The 20,737-nt window shown below is 43.5% G+C and overlaps 1 protein-coding gene across 3 annotated transcripts; it reads right to left on the reverse strand.

Moving 5' to 3' along the window:
* Positions 1–1,353: 1,353 nt before the first annotated feature.
* Positions 1,354–14,621, reverse strand: ZNF599 (zinc finger protein 599). Of its 3 annotated transcripts, XM_070632544.1 has the most exons (5): positions 14,186–14,578; positions 13,463–13,537; positions 12,218–12,344; positions 10,099–10,194; positions 1,354–3,826 (listed from the first exon to the last, which is right to left on the reverse strand). In XM_070632544.1, the coding sequence occupies exons 3-5, from the start codon at positions 12,249–12,251 to the stop codon at positions 2,301–2,303; spliced, it is 1,656 nt and encodes a 551-aa protein (XP_070488645.1). In that variant the 5' UTR covers positions 12,252–12,344; positions 13,463–13,537; positions 14,186–14,578; the 3' UTR covers positions 1,354–2,300. The 3 variants fall into 3 exon arrangements, with proteins under 3 accessions (XP_070488645.1, XP_008513301.1, XP_008513302.1); XM_008515079.2 differs by lacking the exon at positions 13,463–13,537 and having other exon boundaries at positions 14,186–14,621; XM_008515080.2 differs by lacking the exons at positions 12,218–12,344; positions 13,463–13,537; positions 14,186–14,578 and adding an exon at positions 11,937–12,110.
* Positions 14,622–20,737: the final 6,116 nt, after the last annotated feature.

Below are 20,737 nucleotides of genomic sequence, written 5' to 3' on the forward strand. Positions count from 1 at the left end.
GATGCAACCGTGCTATTGTGTATCAATGCCAAGGGTAACTTTAAGTGCAAGTCCCTAGTGATGTACAGAGCCCCAAATCCACAGGAAATTAAAGGAAAAACCTGAACCATGTGTCAGTCCACAGTAGGTGGAATGAAAAAGTCTGAGTGATGTCAGAAATATTCTGCTTATCCAAGAAGTTGAATGCTATCTCCAGGGCAAAACTTCTGCCTCCACAGTTTTATTAATTTTGGATGATGTTTCAGTTTATTGCCATGAAGAACTTGAAAATGCCCACCCCAACCTAGACTGTATCTGTCTTCCAACGTTTCAACTAGGGCATAATAAAATCTTTCATGTGCACAACACAAAGGAGCTTTATAGCAAAGCTCTCAACACCAACAAGGACACCATGATGGACTACTGGAAATCAGTCACTATTCGCACTGTTACTGTGTTGGCACAGCCTGGGATAGCATCAAGCAGACTATCAATAACGGTTGGAAAAATGTTTGGCCAGACTGCCTAAAAAATTTCAAAGGCCTTGAAGGTGTTACAGAAAATATAAAGGACTGTGTCATACATATCATGCACATCACAGGGTGAGTTAGTGGAAAAGGCTTCAATGACGTGATGAAAGATGTGGAAAAAATTTTGGCAGAGAAGGCAGTAGAACCCACTAACAAAGACAGCAAAGTAAGGCATCAGCTCAGTGATGATGAGGATGGTGATGAAAACCAGTCTAAGACTCCAAGAATTGTCCCTCGCATAGCAGCCAAAATAGCAGAATGAAATTCTGCCTTGGGAAAATTTTCAATGACATGAAAGAATGTGATTCTATGCTTGAATGCAGTCTTAAATTAAGAACCTAACCTCTACTCGTGTTCACTCCTTATGGTGAGACAATTAGAGATTTGACGCAAAAAGCCAAGCAGACAAGGCTGATACAACTTTTCAGGCTGGTTCAGGAGAGAAAATTGCTGATGCCATCAACAAGTGGCAAGAGTCAGTCCTGAGGTAGAATGGCTAGATGTTGACATGCCACCCTCGTCAATGTCTTCCGCTTCTACAGAGTTAAGTTCCTTCAACCTCTCCCTTGGTTTTCTTGGGGCAAGCCAAGGGCAAGAGGTTTATCCACACAGTGCACTGCCCCATCACACATCCTGCAACTCTATCAAAATTAGAGTTGTAGTTAATGTTGATTTTTAATTCATTTGAGTTAATATTTAATGTTTTTCTAGGACTTTCTTTGCATGACTGTACTGTATAGCATTTCCTGTGTTTATTGTAGGAGCACTGCATCTATTGTTTACATGTGTGTATGACTGAGTGAAAGTTAAAGCAGTAATGATAGAACACATTATACAAAGATGATGTAATTGAAATATTTTTATTATAATGAAATACTGCATATATTTATAAGAAACATATATTAAATAAGGTGTCTTTAAACAGAGAAAAAGCATTCCATAAAGGTTATGTATTGATTGGTTGAGGAAAATGTGAACAGAGGCTCAAAGGAAACGAAACCTGTATTTCCCCTAGGAGCAATGGTCCAGCATTCACTAATTCAGTGTTCGTGGTGAATTTATAGAATCTAACCACCATAACAAGAATTGACTGCACCTATATAGGCGTGTGTGTGTGTATCTGTAAGAAGTATTCCATGACTCAGGCCTTTATATTTCTCACAGACTTATGCTTCTCAAGGGTGGACAGGACAATGTTTTGGAGTAAAGAATACTTTTAATAAATGTTGGCAGAGCTGCCCTGAATGGTCCAACCCACCTGACTATGGATGTATAAAAAACACATAAAGGGGATGAGGCCTTTTTATCTCTTGTATCCCCAACACCACTCCCCCCAATGACAAATTGTTACAAGCTTGGCAGGGAAACTAAAAAGAAGCCATAAACGCATTTCTTTTTCTTTTCTCTTATACATTTCCTCTTCTACCTCTCCTTGTTCTTTTAAAATACTCGAGATGAATTTGTAGTATAAACATGGGCAGAACTGTTGCTGAAATTCTTCCTAAATGCATGATAACCCCTGGGTCTCTCTTGTGGATAATTTTCAGATATAGCATAAGGCTTTAGGCAGGTCAATTTCTAATGACCCTTCAGATGACCTTCCTCAGAAAGCTTTCACATGGATAGCAATTATGATGGTTCTCTTCAGTATGAATTATCAGATACTGAGTAAGATATTTCTCTGGCCAAAAGATTTTCCTGAATAGCTATATTCAAAAGGAAAGGTATTTCACCAGTATGAGTGCACTAAAATTGAAGTGAACACACTTGCAAAAGCTCTTCCTACATCTTTTAAACTCTGGTATGAATCTTTCGATGGTGAGTGAAAGATGAACTGTGGCTGAAGGCCTTTCCACATTCACTGCATTCAAAGGGTTTCTCTCCAGTATGAGTTCTCATGTGTTGAGTTAAGGCAAAGTTGTCACAAAAAGCCTTCTCACATTCTTTGCACTCATAGGGTTTTTCTCCAGTGTGGATCCTATTATGCCGAACAAAATTTGCAGGTTGGGTAAAGGCCTTTCCACATTCTCTGCATACATAGGGTTTTTCTCCAGTGTGAATCCTCATGTGTCGAGTAAAGGAAGAGCTATAGTAAAAGGCTTTTGCACATTCTTTACACTCCAAGGGTTTTTCTCCACTATGGGTCCTGTTATGTCGGATAAAAACAGAGTGGTGTGTAAAGGCCTTTCCACATTCACTGCACTCATAGGGCCTCTCACCAGTGTGAATCCTCATGTGTTGAATTAAGGAAGAGCTGTCACAAAAGGCTTTCCCACATTCTTTGCACTCAAAGGGCTTCTCTCCAGTATGGGTCCTCTTATGCCGGATAAAAGTGGAGCGGTGAGTAAAGGCCTTGCCACACTCGTTGCAGTCATAGGGTTTCTCTCCAGTGTGAATCCTCATGTGTTGAGTGAAGGATGAGTTGAGGCAAAAAGCTTTTCCGCATTCTTTGCACAAAAAGGGCTTTTCTCCCGTGTGGGTCATATTATGCTGGATAAAAGTGGAGCGGTGAGTAAAGGCCTTTCCACATTCACTGCACTCGTAGAGTTTCTTTCCAGTGTGAATCCTCATGTGTTGGGCGAAGGAAGAGCTGTAGTAAAAAGCTTTCCCACATTCTTTGCACAAAAAGGGCTTTTCTCTAGTGTGGGTCATATTATGCTGGATAAAAGAGGAGCGGTGGGTGAAAGCCTTACCACATTCTTTGCACTCATAGGGTTTATCTCCAGTGTGAATACGCTGGTGCTCTGTGAGGTGAGACCTACGTTTGAAGGCTTTTCCACACTCGATACACTTGTATGGTTTTTCCCCAGTATGAAACCTCATATGTCGAATGAAGTCTGCCATATAACGACAGGCTTTCCCACATTCACTGCATTCATAGGGCTTCACTCCAGCATGAATCTGTTGATGCCGAACAAGGGCCCAATTCTTGCTAAACCCTTTTCCACACTCCTTGCATTTGTAGAGGTTATTCCTTGCATCAATCACAGGGTCTTTTCTTGGTCCCTGGGAATCATGTTCATGCAGAGCATCTCGTGTAGTGACTCGCTCCTGTAAAACCCTTAAACACAGACTATCATCTGTTTCCAAATCATGTTTACGGTTCAACTTCCTAGGGCATGTCTCCTCGTCAGGGTCTGTTCCTGGCCTTAAGTTCCCTTCCTGCATTTCTGACAGCTTTTCCTGATCTCTTGCTTGCCCCAATCTGGAATCTCTTGGGGCTGCCTGTGTCACTTGTTCCTTGAAAGGAGCTTCCTCGGTGAAGGCCAGGTGGGAAGCAGCAGTAAGCTCTGTGGTCTCGTGTTTTCTTCTTTCACCTGAGGAAATCCAATACAAAAAAGGTGTCAGTGACATCAACAGAGAACAAACAAAATTACCACTTTGGTGGTAGAATGAAGATGAAAGTAATGCCTCTAATGCCCATGGCATTTTTACATCTCTTAAACCCAGGTTCACAATTTCTTCCTTTACTAATCCTTGGACTCTAGATATCTTTAAAAGGTAACCCAGGAGGAAAAGCTGGGGCAGAGGACAGAGAATCTGGAGTGGAGACTCCTCCTCACTCCAGGATGGGGGCTGGTGAGCAGAGTAATGATTACACTGTATGTAATGTCTGTGCTCTAACATCTCATGGTGCTATGACAGCACAGGGAGGGTGCACCTAAGTTGGCCCAGCTGCGAGACAGAATGAGGTCAGCGAGGACCACCTGAAAGGCTATGTGAGCTTATTTCCAAAGGAGAGTAGGAACTCCCTGACAGAGGAATTAGGAGAGAGATTGCAGCAGGTGACAGGAAGTACAAAGGTTGAGAGTCTTGAGAGAAGGCGAAGTGAAGAGGATGAGAGGATGGTGGAGATGAGGATGGAGAGGCAGGCAGGGACAGAGGAGAAACAAAATCTCAGGATTCTGAACTGTGTGAAAGTACAGGAAGGTGAGAAGCAACTGGGTGCACATGTTGAGTCTACTACTATGTCTGAGTAAAGACTAGGTGAACAGACACAAAAGAGTAAATCTAGATGAAGAAATTATAAAATAGCACATTAATGAAGATCTATATGAAAAGAAAGATTAATAATATAAGTTGTCACTTCTCTTCAAATTCATCTATAAATTCAATACAACTTCAGATAAAATCCCAATAGGGTTTTTCATGGATATTGACAAGCTGATTGTGGAATTTACAGAAAAGCACAAAGAGATCAGGATATCTCTGAAGAAGAAGGGTAAAGTAGGGGACTTGCCCTTTGAGGAATTAGGATTATGATGAAATTATATACATCAAGGTGGTGTGATGTAGGCACAGATATAAGATATACTATCAAAATGTAATAGGAAGAAAACAGAACTGAGAGCTCAGAATGTATATACGAAACTTTGATATATGACGAAGTAGCAGAGACACCAGTGGGAAAGAAGGGACTATTCAATAAAATGGGTCTAGTAAAGACATCTGCCATATGGGGTAAAAGGAAATTGTATTCCTACCTCACACCACACAAAAAATTCTCTCCAGATTGATTAAGACTTAACAGTTAGAAGCTAAACATTAAAAATGTTTAGTAAATAGTAAAAATGAATATCTTTGAGATCTTGGGAATGAGAGAGATTTCATAAACAAGATACAAAAGCATTAATTATAAAAGACTAGTCAATTTGACTAAACTACATAAAATTTTTAAAAAGACAAACAAAGGTGCCTATATTAATATCAGATAACATAGACTACAGGGCAAAGAAAATGAAACAAAGGAGAGATATATTATATAATGATAGAAGGATCAACCCATCAGGAAGACATAACAATCCTAAGTCTGTAGGCACCAAATATCAGAGGCTCAAAATATATACACCAAAAACTGATTTGAAAAGAAAAATACACATAACCACAATTACAGCTGGAAACTTCAACACTCCACACCCAAAATGAAAACTGAACATATTACTATGAACTTACATTTCACAGAAGATGTATACTGGCCAATCAACATATGAAGAGGTACTCAACCTTCTTGGATATGAGGAAAGGGCAGATTAAGACCACAATTAAATTCCACTTTATACTCACCTGACTGAAAAAACTTAAGAACCTGACAATATCAAGTGTTGGAGAGGATGTGGATCCAAGGAATCTTTCATACAATGCAGGTGAAGTGTAAATGGGCATAACTAACCATTTTAGAAAACAACAGAGCATCCTCTAGTGAAGGTCTCCTTTTGTTTACCTTGTAATTCAAAAATTTCAGTCCTAGGAATAGAACTAAGAGAAAGTCCTACACATGTGCATGAGGACACATGTATGTGAATTTTCATGGCAGCACTGTTTGTGGGTAAAAAAACCTGGAAACAAGAAATGCCCATGAGAGTGCATAAATACAAAGTGTTACACTCATGCAAACAGCTACAGAAGAAAAGAATGAGTAAACTATAGCTATATGCATCATGAAGCTTAGTGATATACTGTTGAACAAAAAGTTCAAATCCCCTAAGACAATATAAACTATGGTATACTTTTTATAATCATCTAAATAAAAAAGTGAAATATACTCACATGAGTACAATGAAACAGTTTTGCAAATTTTTTGAGAATGTCAGTTTTTAATGGCAAAAATGATATGTACATATCTTAAATTTATTTTTAGCAGTAAAATATACATAATACAAAATTTACCATTTTAAGATGAAACAATCTTTTTTTTTTAAGATGAAATAATCTTTAAAAGTAACAGATAGGATAATTAGATGAAGCGGACAATTCCTTAAAAGACTCAAATTACCAAAACTGACACAAGAAAAAGCAGAATATCTGAATAGCCTTATATTTACCCAAAAAACAAATTTTGTTATGAACTGAATGTTTGTGTTACCCCAAATTCATGTGTTGAAGCCATAACCTCCGATGTGTATTTGGAGATAGGGCCTTCACAGAAGTAATTAAGGTTAAATGAAGTCATAAGGGTGGAGCCCTGATCTGATAGGATTAGTGCCCCAAAAGAAGAGACATCAGAGAGCTCTCCCTCTCCCCTCCACAATCCCCAGCACCACAGACCACACCTAGGAAAGGCTACGGTCTCTCTTTGTCTTCTTATAAGGATGCTAATCCCATCATGGGGGCTCCACCCTCATGACCTCATCTAAACCCAGTCATCTCCCAAAGGCCCCATCTCCTAATATCATCACACAGGGAGTTAGGGCTTCAACATATGAATTTTGGGAGGACACATTCAGTCCATAACCAAGTTATATGAGAAAAAGTATCTAAATCAATCAGCACGGTGCATGGCAAATGTTCAGTAAATGGTAGACCACTATCTATTATAATTATTACAGTTGCATTTGCCAATGAGAATGTCAACAGTAACCCGAATAAGAACATTTCCAGTACTGTGGTGCTGAGAAATACCACTACTGGGCCTCCAAGAGTAATGGGGAAGATACCTCCTGCTCACCAGTATGTGGAGCAATAAGGACTCTCACACATGACCGGTGGGAATCTGAAATGGTGTAGTCACTTTGAAACTGATTGTTTTTCTATTAAAGCTAATCATATACCTATACCATGACCCAGCCAGTCCGCTCATTTGTATATTCCCAACAGAAATGTGTGCTTATAGACAAGAAAAAATACGATTGAGAATATCCATAGCATTCATAGCATTGAGAACATTCTTTGTAATGTCTGGAAAATGGAGACCAAGCCAAATGCCCATCAACAGAAAGATGGGTATAGTATCTATTCATTCATTGAGATATTGCACAGTAAGAAATTAACTCCAAATATATGCAACCACATGAAGGAATCTCAGAGTCATGATTATCAAAAGAAGACAGGACAGTATTATGTATTGTGGGGTTTATTTATAAGCCTTCAAAACTCATCTATAGTAATAGGGTCCTTTTGTAGAAGGGGATATTAACAAGGAAGGAGCACAAGAAGCCTGTGAGGTGCTGGAAATACTGTATTTCTTGACCTGTGAGGTGAATACTCTGGTTTATATATGTAAAATTTCATAAAGATGAACCGTTAAAATTTGTACCTTCACTATGTATAAATTATACCTCAGTACAAAAATTAAAGAAAACAGTCAAAATAGTAAAGAGGAGTCCTGTGTAGATGTCTCTTCTAAGAATGAGAAAACTCCTCCAAGAAGCTTGGCTGTTCCGAGTCAACAACATTTAGATACTATTGAGGAGCTAAGAACATTTTTTGGTCTATGTTTCCCCCACATGTCAGGAACTTCACAGGTTTTTTTATGTCAAATAGAGAGAAGATGAAGATATAGAAGAGGTAGGAAATAAGAAGCATGTCCCCTGAAGCAGTGAACAGACTTATGTAGGGCTTCCCATAATCCCTGCCTCATGGTGTTCACACCCTTTTAGGATCCCCTGTGCCTGGACCTCGATTTGATTCTAAAGAAGAGAATATGGCAAAGATGATGAAATGTAAATGTAAGAGAGAAAGAAAGAGAGAAAGCGTCCCTCTTGCTGGAGTCTCTCACACCATTACTTGATTTGAAGAAGTAAGCCGACATGTTGTCAGCTGCCTACGATTGCAGCTTTGCAGTTGACCCAGCCAAGTTGTGCCTGGACTTCTGGTCCACAGATGAGAGACAGTAAGTGAGTGATATTTTAAGCTACTGTGTTTGTGGTAATATTGCCACACAGCAATAGAAAACTAATACACCTGAGAAGGCAGGTGAGGTGTGATCTAGACTCTGCTGGGGGAATCGGCCATGGCCAGGGATGAGAACTCCTCTGCAGAAGCGAGAAGGAAGCTGCAGGGATGAGTCAGTAAGGGCTAAGTGCAAGAAAACCAAGTGCACAGCCTTCACTTTCAACAGGAAGTAGGTCGTATGCTGAGATCATCAGTGGCTACGGAGGTGGTGAAATTTGGAACAAGACATGAGTGGGTGGGGAAGCGGATATAAGACAGAGCTAACCAGAGGCGCAGAGTAGATCTGGGGAGACCAGTTAGGAATTTGTTAGAATCATGCAGGCAAGAGATGATGGTAGCCAGGACTAGGGTATTAATGCTGGAACTAATGGAACTGGTGAAGGCAATGGATTCAGGAAACATGTATGATGCAATATGATCAAGATTCAGGGATGGCTGGATATTCAGTATGAGGAAGATGGAGGTGTTGAGGGGTTGTCCAAGTTTGTTTTTGCTTTTGTTGACTTACTGAATGGCAGGACCATTAATTGAAAATGGGAGACAGGAGGAGCAGGCAAGATCATGAAGTCTTTTTTAGGCATGATGGGTGTGAGGTGCCTTTGAAACATTCAAGTGAAGATGTGGAATTGTAGAGAGGGGTGAAGGTGTGAGACAGACTCTGAGGGACTGAGGAAGGGTTGACCAGAGACACTCATGAGCTGTCCGAACAGCCTGAAGGAAGAGGGGAGGGGAAAGATCACGAACCTGCATTGGTGCCTATCCATATACTTGATGGCTCCAGTGGCCCTTAGCAGCCCAGACGTGGGGCTGACAAAGGTAAATATCCCCTTGAGGTTTTACAAGACAGGAAGACAAGAAGGTTAGGGACTACTTCTGAATATCTGATTCACAAATGGAAGGATGCATGCATGGATATATAGATAAATAAATGATTGGATGGAGAAGGTGGAAAAGGGTAGGATGCAAAGTATAGCTGGAGATAGTAATCTGCAGAAAAAGAAAGGACTGTCTTTTCTGAATCCGGAAGTAAGTTTGAGATACCATTATTCATTATGACTAATAATACGTGATTATTACTAACAGGTAACTTCTGTTCAGCCACTTACTTTGGGCCAGGCCATGTGCTAACAAGCAGATTCGTGTTATCTAATTATATTCCCAAACAATTCAATGATGCAGAAACTATTATTACTACCCTTTTCAAATGTAGCTAGGTTTAGCAGACTGAGTATATGTTCATCATACCCACGGCCTCTTCTCCTTGGGCACAAATCTAAACCACATTTCCCAATTTGATACAGAGCCCTAATGTCTAATGCCCAGTTATGATCAATGGAATGCCAACAGAAGTGATGTGCATGTGAAAGTGGTTATGACTACTCCCCTTCTCTCCTATTCGTCTTAGCCAGCTGGATGATGGTTGGCCGGGGCAACCTGAAAGCCAGGTATTGACAACAGAAGGCACCTGGATCCCTGAATAAATATGTGGTACGGAGTTCCCCTGCTGACCCACATTAAACCATGGCATGAATGAGAAAAAACTCTTAATCTGTTGACCCACCAATTTTGGAGTTTATCTTTTGCAGCAGGTAGCATTAACTCAGCCTAACTTGTATACCAAAGGCACAGAGAGATCTTGCAACTTCCCCAGGGTCATGAGGCTGGTGAGTGGCCAAGCATTTAGAGCCTGTCTCTTACCTAATAAACCACATTTCAACCCTAGGAAAGGCAAAGAGTGTGATGGGGGTGGGAAGACAAGAAACACAGTTCAAGGTGCTCCATGACCACCCAAGACCCCAGGAAGGCCACAAAAAGAAGCTGCCCATGGAATTTCAGACACGGTGACCTCCTGGTAGTCTGCCAGCTGCCACGACATGCACCTGCCATGACACCACCTGCCAGACTCCCAGCCACCTACCTGTATAGGTGCTTTTGAAGCGGACTTTCTTCCCTGACCACAGTTCTTGCCCATGCTCCAGAAGGGAGATCAGCTCTGGTTTGGGAACAGGATGCCCTGTGCATAGAGAAATAAATCGGGCCTGGGTTTACAGGTAAAGACAAAAGGAAAAGTCCCAAGTATACACTTTTAACACACCACCATGAAACCCCAAAAAGGGGACTTCTCCTTCCAGGTGTTCCCTAATTAAGTCAGTAGGATTCAACCTCCCTGTGCATCAGAACTGCCTGGAGGTGTCTGGTTCCAGTCACAGAACAAATTAAACCAAATCTCGGGGCATAAGGACTGAACATTGGTAGTTTTTAAAGCTCCCCAGGTGATTCTGGTGCCTAAAAATGGCTAAAACACCGGACTAAATCAACTAGTGAACGGCATCTAGTGATAGCTGTCTGAGGTGGGCCATGACCAAAGACTGCTGCCCATTCTGCAGAGAGGGCCTAACCCAGGCTGGGAAGACAGGGCTGAACGTGGGCACCTGCTGCCCTACTTGCTGCTGCATCACCTTGTGGTCACTTCGAGGATGCTGGCCTGATGACCAAGGAGAGACTGGTCCAAGGCTGGGGCCAGGAGAGAAAGCACACAAACAGAGAGAACTGGGCTGGCATCTACCAAGGCGGGAGCCAGCACCACCTCAGGCCTTCTCCTTAGGTGGAGTAATACATTCTTTTCAGGGACAAACCAGTATGAGGTGATTTTCTGGTATATGCAGCCAGTGTGTTCTGCCAAACGTGAAGGCTTGAAGAAAAACTCTGGAGAGAAGTCAATCACTGAGGCACCAGGATCCCCGGAAACTTCAACCAGAATGCAACCAGTTGTCACACAGCAAATGTTCCCTGATGTCTGCTATGTACCTGGCACGGGCTTGGTGATAGGACAGCGGATAAGGTGAATCAGACCTTCCTTCGTCTCTGTTGAGGAACTCAGCTCCTGCCCCCTCAGGGACTTTGCTCCTGGTGTTCCCTCCACTGGAATACTATTCCCCCGTCTCTTTCCAATAACTTATCACAACTGTCATAAAATAGCATTATATTCACGCTTTTGATGACTGACCTCCCGGGAGGGACTATGTGGACACAAGGCCGGAAGAGCCCTGTCAGAGGGAACCATCTGGGAAAAGGGAGACTCTGGGCCTCCATTCAATTTGTACTCAGACCAATTTCTGGGCAGACTGGCCACTGAAGGTGTAGGTGGGAGAACATGTGGGATTTATTACATTTTTATATATAATAAATATATGTATGGCACTTGCTGTGTTCTATGTTCTATTCTAAGTACTTTACAAGTGTTAGTTCACTTGGGTGAAGTGAAAGGTTACTATAAAAATACGATAAAATCAAAATAATCATATCAAGTCCCAGCAAGCTCATGCTGCCTGCTCAAGGCTGTGAGTCCTTTGGCTGTTCTGTCTGCTGACAGGAAAGTTAGCCAACAGCCATGGGAGCACTAAGGACTCAGCACTAAGCCAGACTCTCTGAACAGCAGTCAGGAGGCAGGAAAGAGAAGGGACAAAGGAACAGCTTTCTCAGAGGCCATCACTGCCATTTGATGAGTGCCTGTGCACCCTCTACAATTACCTCCCACAGCAGCAGAGCTGCAAGACCCAGGCCTTAGGAGACAGGGACAACTGTGCAGGAACCAGGGGCCAAAGAAGCCCCTCAGCTGCGACTGTGTTGCTTAGAAAGATACGAACAGCACCAGTCAAACATGTTCCTGCCTGTCTGATTCACCCCCTTCTCGGAACACCTCCCCTTGCCCACAGGTCCTACTAAGGCGACTGTGAGGACATCGGCCCAACCAACCTGAACCAATCAGTCTTAATGGGATCTGGAATAAGGACATCAGACTGAGGCCAGCTCGTGCTGCAGGCTTGGTAAAAGCGTTGACAGCTCTGTTTCTTATACACCAATCCCTGGGGCAGATACAGGGAAACTAATCAAGAGGAGGTTAGATCAGAACATGCTGAGGCTGCGGGGAGAAGGGAAGCTGGGTTCCTGAGTCCTTCTCAACCAGCCGTGCTTAGAGAGAGAGGGTGGACTGAAAGAGGCCGTGGGTACCACACGGGAGAGAGATGAGGCCTTACCCAGAGAGACCAGGAGCCCACAAGTCTCCAGCATCACCTCCTGGTATAAGGTCCTCTGGGCCAGGTCCAGATGTCTCCATTCCTCCACAGTGAAGGTCACGGCCACATCTTCAAATGATACCAATGCCTGGAAAGTCAAACAGAGGTGGGGTCGTGGCTGTATGGCTATTAGATGAGATTAGAGCCTATTGCTCGGTTACTGGCAAAAGTCCAGAATGACACAAGGCCTGAATCACTGAGTAATCCTGAGAACCTAGCTCTGTGCCTTTGACAGAATACAAAGGTGTGGGACAGAAAAGCCTCTTCTATGGGAAGCCATTGGAGAGTGACCCAAAACAACGATAATCTCGGGTGGACTGTGAGGAGCAGGCAGTAAGTGCTCTGGGACGTTAGAAGAGCGGGGGGCGGGGGATAATAACTCAAATAATGACAACAGCAGCAGCAGAGCCTCACGGGTCCACACTGCCTGCACCTGAGGGCTTTACACTGTGTTCAAGCAACCAGAAGTCTCTAGGTCTGGAGCCAGACTCCCAGGGTTTAAACCCAGCCTTCTAAACCAACACCAGCTAATTTGAGCCTCAGTTTCCATGTCAATACAATAATAGTTCCCACTGCACCAGGTTGTTGTGGGGATTAAAGAGAAAATGTTCATAAAGCAAACACTGCAGTACCCAGCACACGTCCGTGCTCGGCGCATCTGCGAATTTCATTAACTGTCCCACAGCCCATGAGGTAGATGCCATCCTCTCATTTGCAATCAGCAAATGAAGGCTCAAAGTCATCCAGTTACATGTCTAATGAGAAGGGGCAAGATTTGAACCCACATCCCTCTGGTCCAGACATCATGGGGGGTTTAGATTTAAATCTAAGTATGACCGGAACCCGGGAGGGTAGAATCTTTCATTCATCAGCCACTTACTGAGCACCTGGTACAGGCCCAGCGCTGCTCTACGCCTGGGGAATAGAGCAAAGGAGCTCACGCTCTGAGGTCGGGGAAAGATCCTGGGCATGAAACTAAGTAAATGAGCGAGGTAAGTCATATGGCCCCAAGGGCTCCGAAAACAACAAGAGACAGTGACGCGACTGCAGACTGAGGCAACTGGGGACGACCTGAGGGGACACTGAAATGAGGCTGGAATGAAGTCGGGGGCAAGCCAGGCGAGGAAAAACGGACCTGAGACAAGTCCGGAAGGTGATCAGAGCTCTGACGAGAGTAAACAGGCTGAGCGCTGGGGAGTAACTTACGGTCTGTTGTGTGTTCACGTCCCAAGGACGTAACCCGCCTGTACACCGTCATCAATGAATGTTGTAATGGATTCCCTTTGCAAGTATAAGGAAGCGTGTTAAACAGGAAAATGGATTCGCTGCCATAAGCGGCAAGCCAGCTTCAGCTGTAACGCACAGATGGCACCTGCAAACTTACAGCCAGTGACCACCGTGTCTTCCAGCCTGGTCAGGGCCCTTCTACTCCTATTGGAGGAGCAGCAATTCCAAAAGCCGTGCTCCCACCTCACCTCTGCTCTCGAGGCTCTCACCAGCCCCCAGCTTCCAGCTGGGCGAGGCCTGGGGGCCAGACTCCCCCTGGAGTGAGCCTAAGGTAGGAGCAGGAGCAGGGGAGGCCCTCTCCAGAACCGCATCCAGAGTGATGCTCTGGGTCGTGCTGAGCACTGACGGTCACATGCATACCCTCTCGGGTTCCCTGAACTGAGAGAGAACTGTGTCTATTCCAGCTTTATGCCCGAGGGAACGCAGGCCAGGCGCAGCGAAGCGACAAGCTCAAGGCTGGCGCCAAAAGTGGGCGCCTCTGATCACCTGCGGCCGGCATTCAGAACCCCGGGCTGGACGCCATCAGACCTGCCGCTCCCCCACCCCATTCCCCCAGCACCTCAGACGCAAGAGCGTAAGCGGGAGAGGTCGAGTCCCGGGATGCCCTCATGCCCGCGCGCCGGCCCGCGGGACCCCACTCACCCGCGCCGGCGCCGCCATGGGCCAAGTGGGCGGCGCGAGGCCGCGAGAGGCGGCGACAAAGGCCAGTCCGGCGGGCTCAGCCCGTCCCTCACGCCAGCCCTGGGCCGGGCGACCTGGGCCCTCAGTCCACGACGGCTAACAGGCACGCGGGACCGGGGCGCCGCCTCCAGGGGCTGGGGGACAGGGTAGGCGCCGAGGCCCAGGGGTGCGCTCGCGGACAAGCGTCACTGGGGGGCCAGGGCTCAGACAAAAGTGTGGGGGTGGGGCTTGTTCTCCTCACTGCCCTCTGCTCGGGCACCGAGACCCTCTGCAGGCAGCCGCTCCGCAGGGATCCAGCCAGGAGAGCCCGTAAGGACACACCAGTCACAACCAAACGACGTCTTAAGATACGATGCCGGAAGTCCCGCCCTCGCTGCCGCAGGAAACGCCCCTCTCTGCTCTCCGTCCGGGGCCCAGCACCCGCCGCCGACATTCGTGGCACTGCCTTCTGGGTAATGTAGTTTCTGACTGCATTCTGGTGAACAGGGGATGGCACTTCCTGTTTTCTGTGAGACAAGGTCCTACAATTCCAAGGAGGACGCGAGGCGTGGCTTCCCTTCCTCCTAAAGGAGACTCACACACGTTTCAGTGGCCCTTAGGCAATGCCCTGGCCTCAAAGGCCTCTAACTTGTAACCCATGCCCTGGCTTTCCTGTGTCTGCTTGTGTGAGTACTTCACCTCTCTGAGCCAGGATTTACAATGAAAAATTAAGATAATTCTTTAATACAGTGATTTTAAATGTTCCCCTAATCAGTGTTTCCAACCTGCAGACCACATCAGCACTACTTGGGAATTTGTTACAAATACAAGTTCTCAGGCCCCACTTCAGACTGTTGATGTAAATAATCCATAATCAATCTATAAATCAAAATTGGAGTGAGTTTATTATGAGCCGCATCCGAGGACTAGCCCAGGGCTTTCTTTTTCCAACGAAGGAAGGGCACCAAAGAAGTGGGGGTGTACAGAGTGATTATATACCATCTTGGAACAAAGAGCATACATCTTATATGATAGGAATGTCACTTTAACAATAGTCACGAGATTGCTTTGCTGGCACAGATCAGTGAACACAGCAGGGTGGTGGTCATGAGGTGAGTGGTCACAAGGTGAGCACAGCAGGTCAGTGATTAATCCTTAGTTTAGAGAGAGATGCTTATCCTTAAAGAAATCCTGATATGGGGGGAAACTACATCCCTATCTTTAAGGGCACCATTCTTGTCTTTGGGACACATAAATATTTAACGCAGATGTATAATGCATGCTCAACAGACCACATCAAGCCCTTTTGGAAAAACAAGGTCAGGCCAAATTGTTTTATCCCAAATGGCTTCCCCATGTACTCCAATATATCATATTGTTTTTCATTTATTTACTAAGACCTACTGAATCAGATACTCTGGGGTGGGGCCCAACATCTGTGCTTAAACAAGCCCTCCAAGACATTTTAATGCTCCAACATATCTGGGAAAGCACTCTTTCAATTCCAGTGGATAAATGAGACAAAACTACCTACTTGGTGGGCAGGCCTAAGTGGATAGTGGAGTTGATATGGTTTCTAGTTTGTTATTTAAGATGACATGTCATTATTCATGTCTAATTCATAGGAACCAGGACTTCACCCCTCTCCTTCCACTCCTTCAGCCCTCAGGGCAGGCAGGCTCAGGCAGAAATGAATGATCATGAGACAGCCTAGTCTGATGTCCAGCAACTCAGGGTTCTGGGTCTTGTTCTCATAAAATCACTGTCAACCCATTACCTAAACCTGCAGTCCACAAGAAGAGAGCAATACATTCTGGGGGTTGCGAGATGTGAAAGCATTAAGTGCAAAGAGGCATCCCCAGGATGCAGCAGAAACGAGAAAACATAAAGAAGTCACAATTTCCCCCTTCCGGCCAAATTCCATTTTCCACAACTCATTCACATGGTTCCCAAATGTAAGGGAAGCTGGGACATGCTGTCCTCCAGAGCATCCTGGAAAAGTTAATGGGATTGATGAGCACCCAGCCAGTTTCTAGCACAATCCCTTAATTTGGTCACCAGATATCCGCTTTACTATTTATCCTCTACATTCTACACTCTCACTCCTTAATGTGACAAGCCAAAACCCCATCAGTCTCTGACTGCAGCTAAATTCTAGGATCTCAGGGTGATGTGTTTTGTTAATCATCCAGTGTAGGCTTTGTTCCTGTAAGATCAGGAAGCTCTAAACAAAGCTAAAAATGGTCTCCACCCAGACCTGATACACAGTTGAAAGTCAGGGACATGATGGAAGGACATAAACTACTGGAAAAAAAACCCCTGCCAACCTAGATTTCCATGCATAGCAAAAATGTCTTCCAAGAACAGTGTGAAATAAGACTATTTAAAGTCAAAAATGTGAAGTTTAATGGAAAAATAACCCATACAAAATGACAATCTAAAGATTGTGTGTAAGGTCAAAGTAAAGTGATTCTAGTTGAAAAGTTTGCAATGATCAAAGGAATGAGAATCCAAGAGAGAGGTGGTTTTGTGGGTTTATACCATCACTCATTAGCTATATGAAATTATTATATTTCCTTTTGGAATTAGAAAGATGGAATTACCATGTATATCCTCAAAATCACATAAGCTAATATGGGGAAAATTGTTCTAAATCCCCTATATTGTCCAAGTGGAAGGCAAAGCAATTTATAAATCTATAAAGTGTTAAAGATCTAAACAGATGGAAAGATATTTTGTGGTAATGATTTGGAAGATTCAACATAGTAAAGATGTCAAATCTCACCAAACTGATATATAGTTTTAATGCAATTCCTATCAAACTAACAGAAAGATTTTTCTTTATAAATATAGACAATATTATTTTATATTTCACATGGAAATACAAAGAAAGTAGAATAGCTAAAACAGTTTGGAAAAGAAGAATGAAGTGGGAGAAATCACTCTACCCGAAGCTACAGTAATCAAGCCTGTGAGGTACTGGCGGAGAGACTGATACACTGATCAATGGAACAGAACAGAGAACCCAATAGCCCCAAACAAGAACAGCCACCTAAAATATGATAAAGGTGCCCAAAAGCAATTCAATGGAGAAATCATAGTTTTTTAAATAAATGATGCTGGAGCAATTGGCTATCCATAGCCTAAAAAAGTGAACCTCAAACTATAACCATACCCATCATACAAAGTTTAACACAAATGGGTCACAATTGAAATGTAAAATGAGAAACTATAAAATTTTAGGATGTAGGAAAAAATTCTTTAGAATCCAGGGTTTGGTGAAGAGTTCTTACAGATGACAGCAAATGCATGCTACATAAGAGAAAAAATAAATTGGACTTCATCAAAATTTAAAAACTTTGCTCTGAGAAAGACCCTATTAAGAGGATGAAAAGACAAGCTAAAGATCAAGAGAAAATATTTTCAAACTGCGTATCTGACAAAGCCCTCCTACCTAAAATATATAACACTCAACATTAAAAAAAATCCAATTAGAACATAGCAAAAGATAATAAGAGACATTTCACCAAAGATGATAGACAGATTTCAAATAAACATGTGAAACAATGTTCAACATCTCTAGCCACCACCATTAGGCCAATGCAGATGAAGACCACAATGGGCTATCACACCACACCTATTAGAACAGCTTTGAAAAAAAGGAACCATACCAACAACTACCTGTGGAACAGTTTCCTCTGAGAGAGATCTGGAAACTGGATAAAAAGAACCTCCATGACAAAAGACAATACAGACGGGGGTGGAAGAGGCCGAGATACAGCCCTGCTGAGGAAAGTACTACACCCTAGTCGTGGTGCTTCACAGTCAGGAGCGATCTCAAAGGTATGGAGCTTTTCCCACTTTTCCTGGAGAAGCGGGGGATTCAAGCTCCACATTAGGTACCCTAGCCCTTAGATCTAGCACAAGAGAAACAAGATCCCATGATACCTGGCTTTGAAAACCAATGGGGAATATGCCCAAGAAAGCCAGAACTTCAGGGAAAGAAAAACCTGCTTTTAAGAGACCCATGCACAGACTCACTTGACCTGGAAACCAGCACAAAAACACGAGATTGAGAAAAACACATAGTCCATTGGTAAAAGAGACTCACTTACTAAGCCCAGAGTACATCCCAGGAGAGGCAGGAGGTGGCTAGGCCCACCCCCCAGGGATGAAACTGGTGGTAGCCATTATCATGACCTAGCTCAGTCATGCTGACACAGATGCTAGAAGGTACCATTGGAATTGTTCCTTCAGCCCACTAGAGCAGGCCCCACCCACTAGAGGACCTGAGGCAATCAAGTGCAGCCAGGCAGCAGGCAGCCCACTCTAGGGACCAGTCCCAGCCCAGTTGTGAGCCTGCAGTAGACTTGCTCCTGGCAAATAGCCACACAGGGGGCATCCACTCCACCTACCAATGCCTGAAATGGTTGCATGCTGCCATGTCTGTGGTCTGCCCTGCCCATCAGTGCTCCTGAAGCAGCTGTGTACCTATTGCAGAGCTGCATAGCCAGTTCTTGCCTGAGGCCTGTCTCACCCGAAAGTGAGCTGGCAACAGCCATGCACCATGCAACTAGCCTCACTGGAAGCCGGCCAATGCATCCAGGGCAGCCAAGCACTGCAGGGCCATGCAGCTAACCACACTGGGGGCCTGCAGCAGTTGTGTGCCTCCAGGCCTAGCAACCACACTGGGGACCTGACTCGCTTACTAGCAAAACTGCAGTAGTTGAGTGCTCCTAGACCTCATAGCCAGCTATGCCAGGGGATTTCTCCACCCAATAACATGCCCCTAGCAGTCTCACACAGCCAGGTCCCACAACCAGCTGTCCTTGGGGCCAGCACAGTCTACCTGTGTGCCTGCAGTAGTAGGAATCCAACCACAACAGAAGGGAACAAACAGCTCACACAAGGGACGATGCTGGAGCACTTGGCATAGGTGACAAGAGGGGAGCACACTCCTGGGCCCCATAAGACATCTCCTATATAAGGCCACATTTCCAAGATCAGGAGACATAGCTGATCTAGCTAATACACAGAAATAACCACAGAGAAGTAAGCAAAATGAGGAGACAGAGGAATATGCTCCAAGTAAAACAACAGGACAAATCATCAGAAAAAAGAATTAAATGAAACAGAGATAAACAATCTGCCTGAAAAAGAGTATGAACTAATAGTCATAAGCCTGCTCACTAAACTGGGCAGAAGAATAGATGAACACAGTGAGAACTTCAAAAGAACTAACAGGTATAAAAAAGAATCAATTGAAGCTGAAGAATACAGTAATGGAAATGAAAAATTCATGAGAAGGAATCAACTGCAGAGTAGACGATGCAGAACAGATCAGTGATCTGGAAGAAAGAGTAGAGGAAATCACTCAAGCTGAAAAGAAAAAGAAATTAAAAAGAATGAGGACAGTCTAAGGCACCTGTGGGACAATATCAAGCTTACTAACATTCACATTATAGGTGTCCCAGAAGGAGAAAAGAGACAAAGGGGCAGAGAACTTATTTGAAGAAATAATAGCTGAAATCTTCCTAACCTGGAGAAGGAAACAGACATCCAGGTACAAGAAGGACAGAGAGCACCAAACATGATGAACACAAAGAGGCCAAGACACATTATAATTAAAATGTCAAGAATTAAAGATAAAGCAAGAATCCTAAAAGCCCCAAGAGAATAGCAATAAGTTACATACAAAGGAAACTCCATAAGACTATCAGCTGACTTTTCAGATGGAAAAGTCCAGAAGGAAGTGGTATGATATATTTAAAATGAAGAAAAGAAAAACTTACAACCAAGAATTCACTACCTAGTAAGGTTATTATATCAGAATGGAAGGAGAGAAAAAGTTTTCCAGACAAGCAAGAACTAAAGGAGTTCATCACCACTAAACAAGCCTTACAAGAAATGCTAGAGGGACTTATTTAATTGGAAAAAGAAAGACCACAAAGAGGAATAAGAAAATTATCAAAGAAAAAACATCACCACTAAAGGCAAAGATACAGTCATGGTAGTGGATCAAAGACCTCTAAAGCTAGTATGAAAGTCAAAAGACAAAAGTATTAAAGTCATATATACCTATGATAAGAGATTAATGGATACACAAAAATTAAAAGAAGTAAAATCTGAAACAAAAAACATAAAATGGGTATAGGAGAGAGCAAAAGTGTAGGGCTTTTAGTAAGAGATTGAACTTAAGAGATGATCTATTTAATATAGATTGCAATCTACATAGGTTATTATATATGACCACGAATGAAAAATCTATAATAAATACACAAAAAGTAAAAAGAAAGGAACCTAAACATAACACTAAAAGCCATCAAATCACAAGGGAAGAGAGAAGAGAAGAAAGGAACAGAGAAAAATTACAAAAAGATCCAGAAAAAAGTAACAAAATTGCAATAAGTACATAACTGTACTTTAAATGTAAATAGACTAAATGCTCCAAACAAAAGATTGAATGGCTGAAGAAAACAAGACCCATATAGATGCTGCACACAAGGGACACACTTCAGACCTAAATACACTCAC

The sequence above is a fragment of the Equus przewalskii genome, chromosome 9 (assembly GCF_037783145.1).
Source record: "Equus przewalskii isolate Varuska chromosome 9, EquPr2, whole genome shotgun sequence".
NCBI classification, from domain to species: Eukaryota; Metazoa; Chordata; class Mammalia; order Perissodactyla; family Equidae; genus Equus; species Equus przewalskii.

Excerpts from the sequence above, each read along its gene's own strand:
- ZNF599 (XM_008515079.2), bottom strand. Across the intron at positions 10,195-12,217 it reads TGGGCTCCTGGTCTCTCTGG|GGCATCCTGTTCCCAAACCA; the intron begins GTAAGGCCTCAT and ends CTCTATGCACAG. Across the intron at positions 3,827-10,098 it reads CTTCAAAAGCACCTATACAG|GTGAAAGAAGAAAACACGAG; the intron begins GTAGGTGGCTGG and ends GGATTTCCTCAG.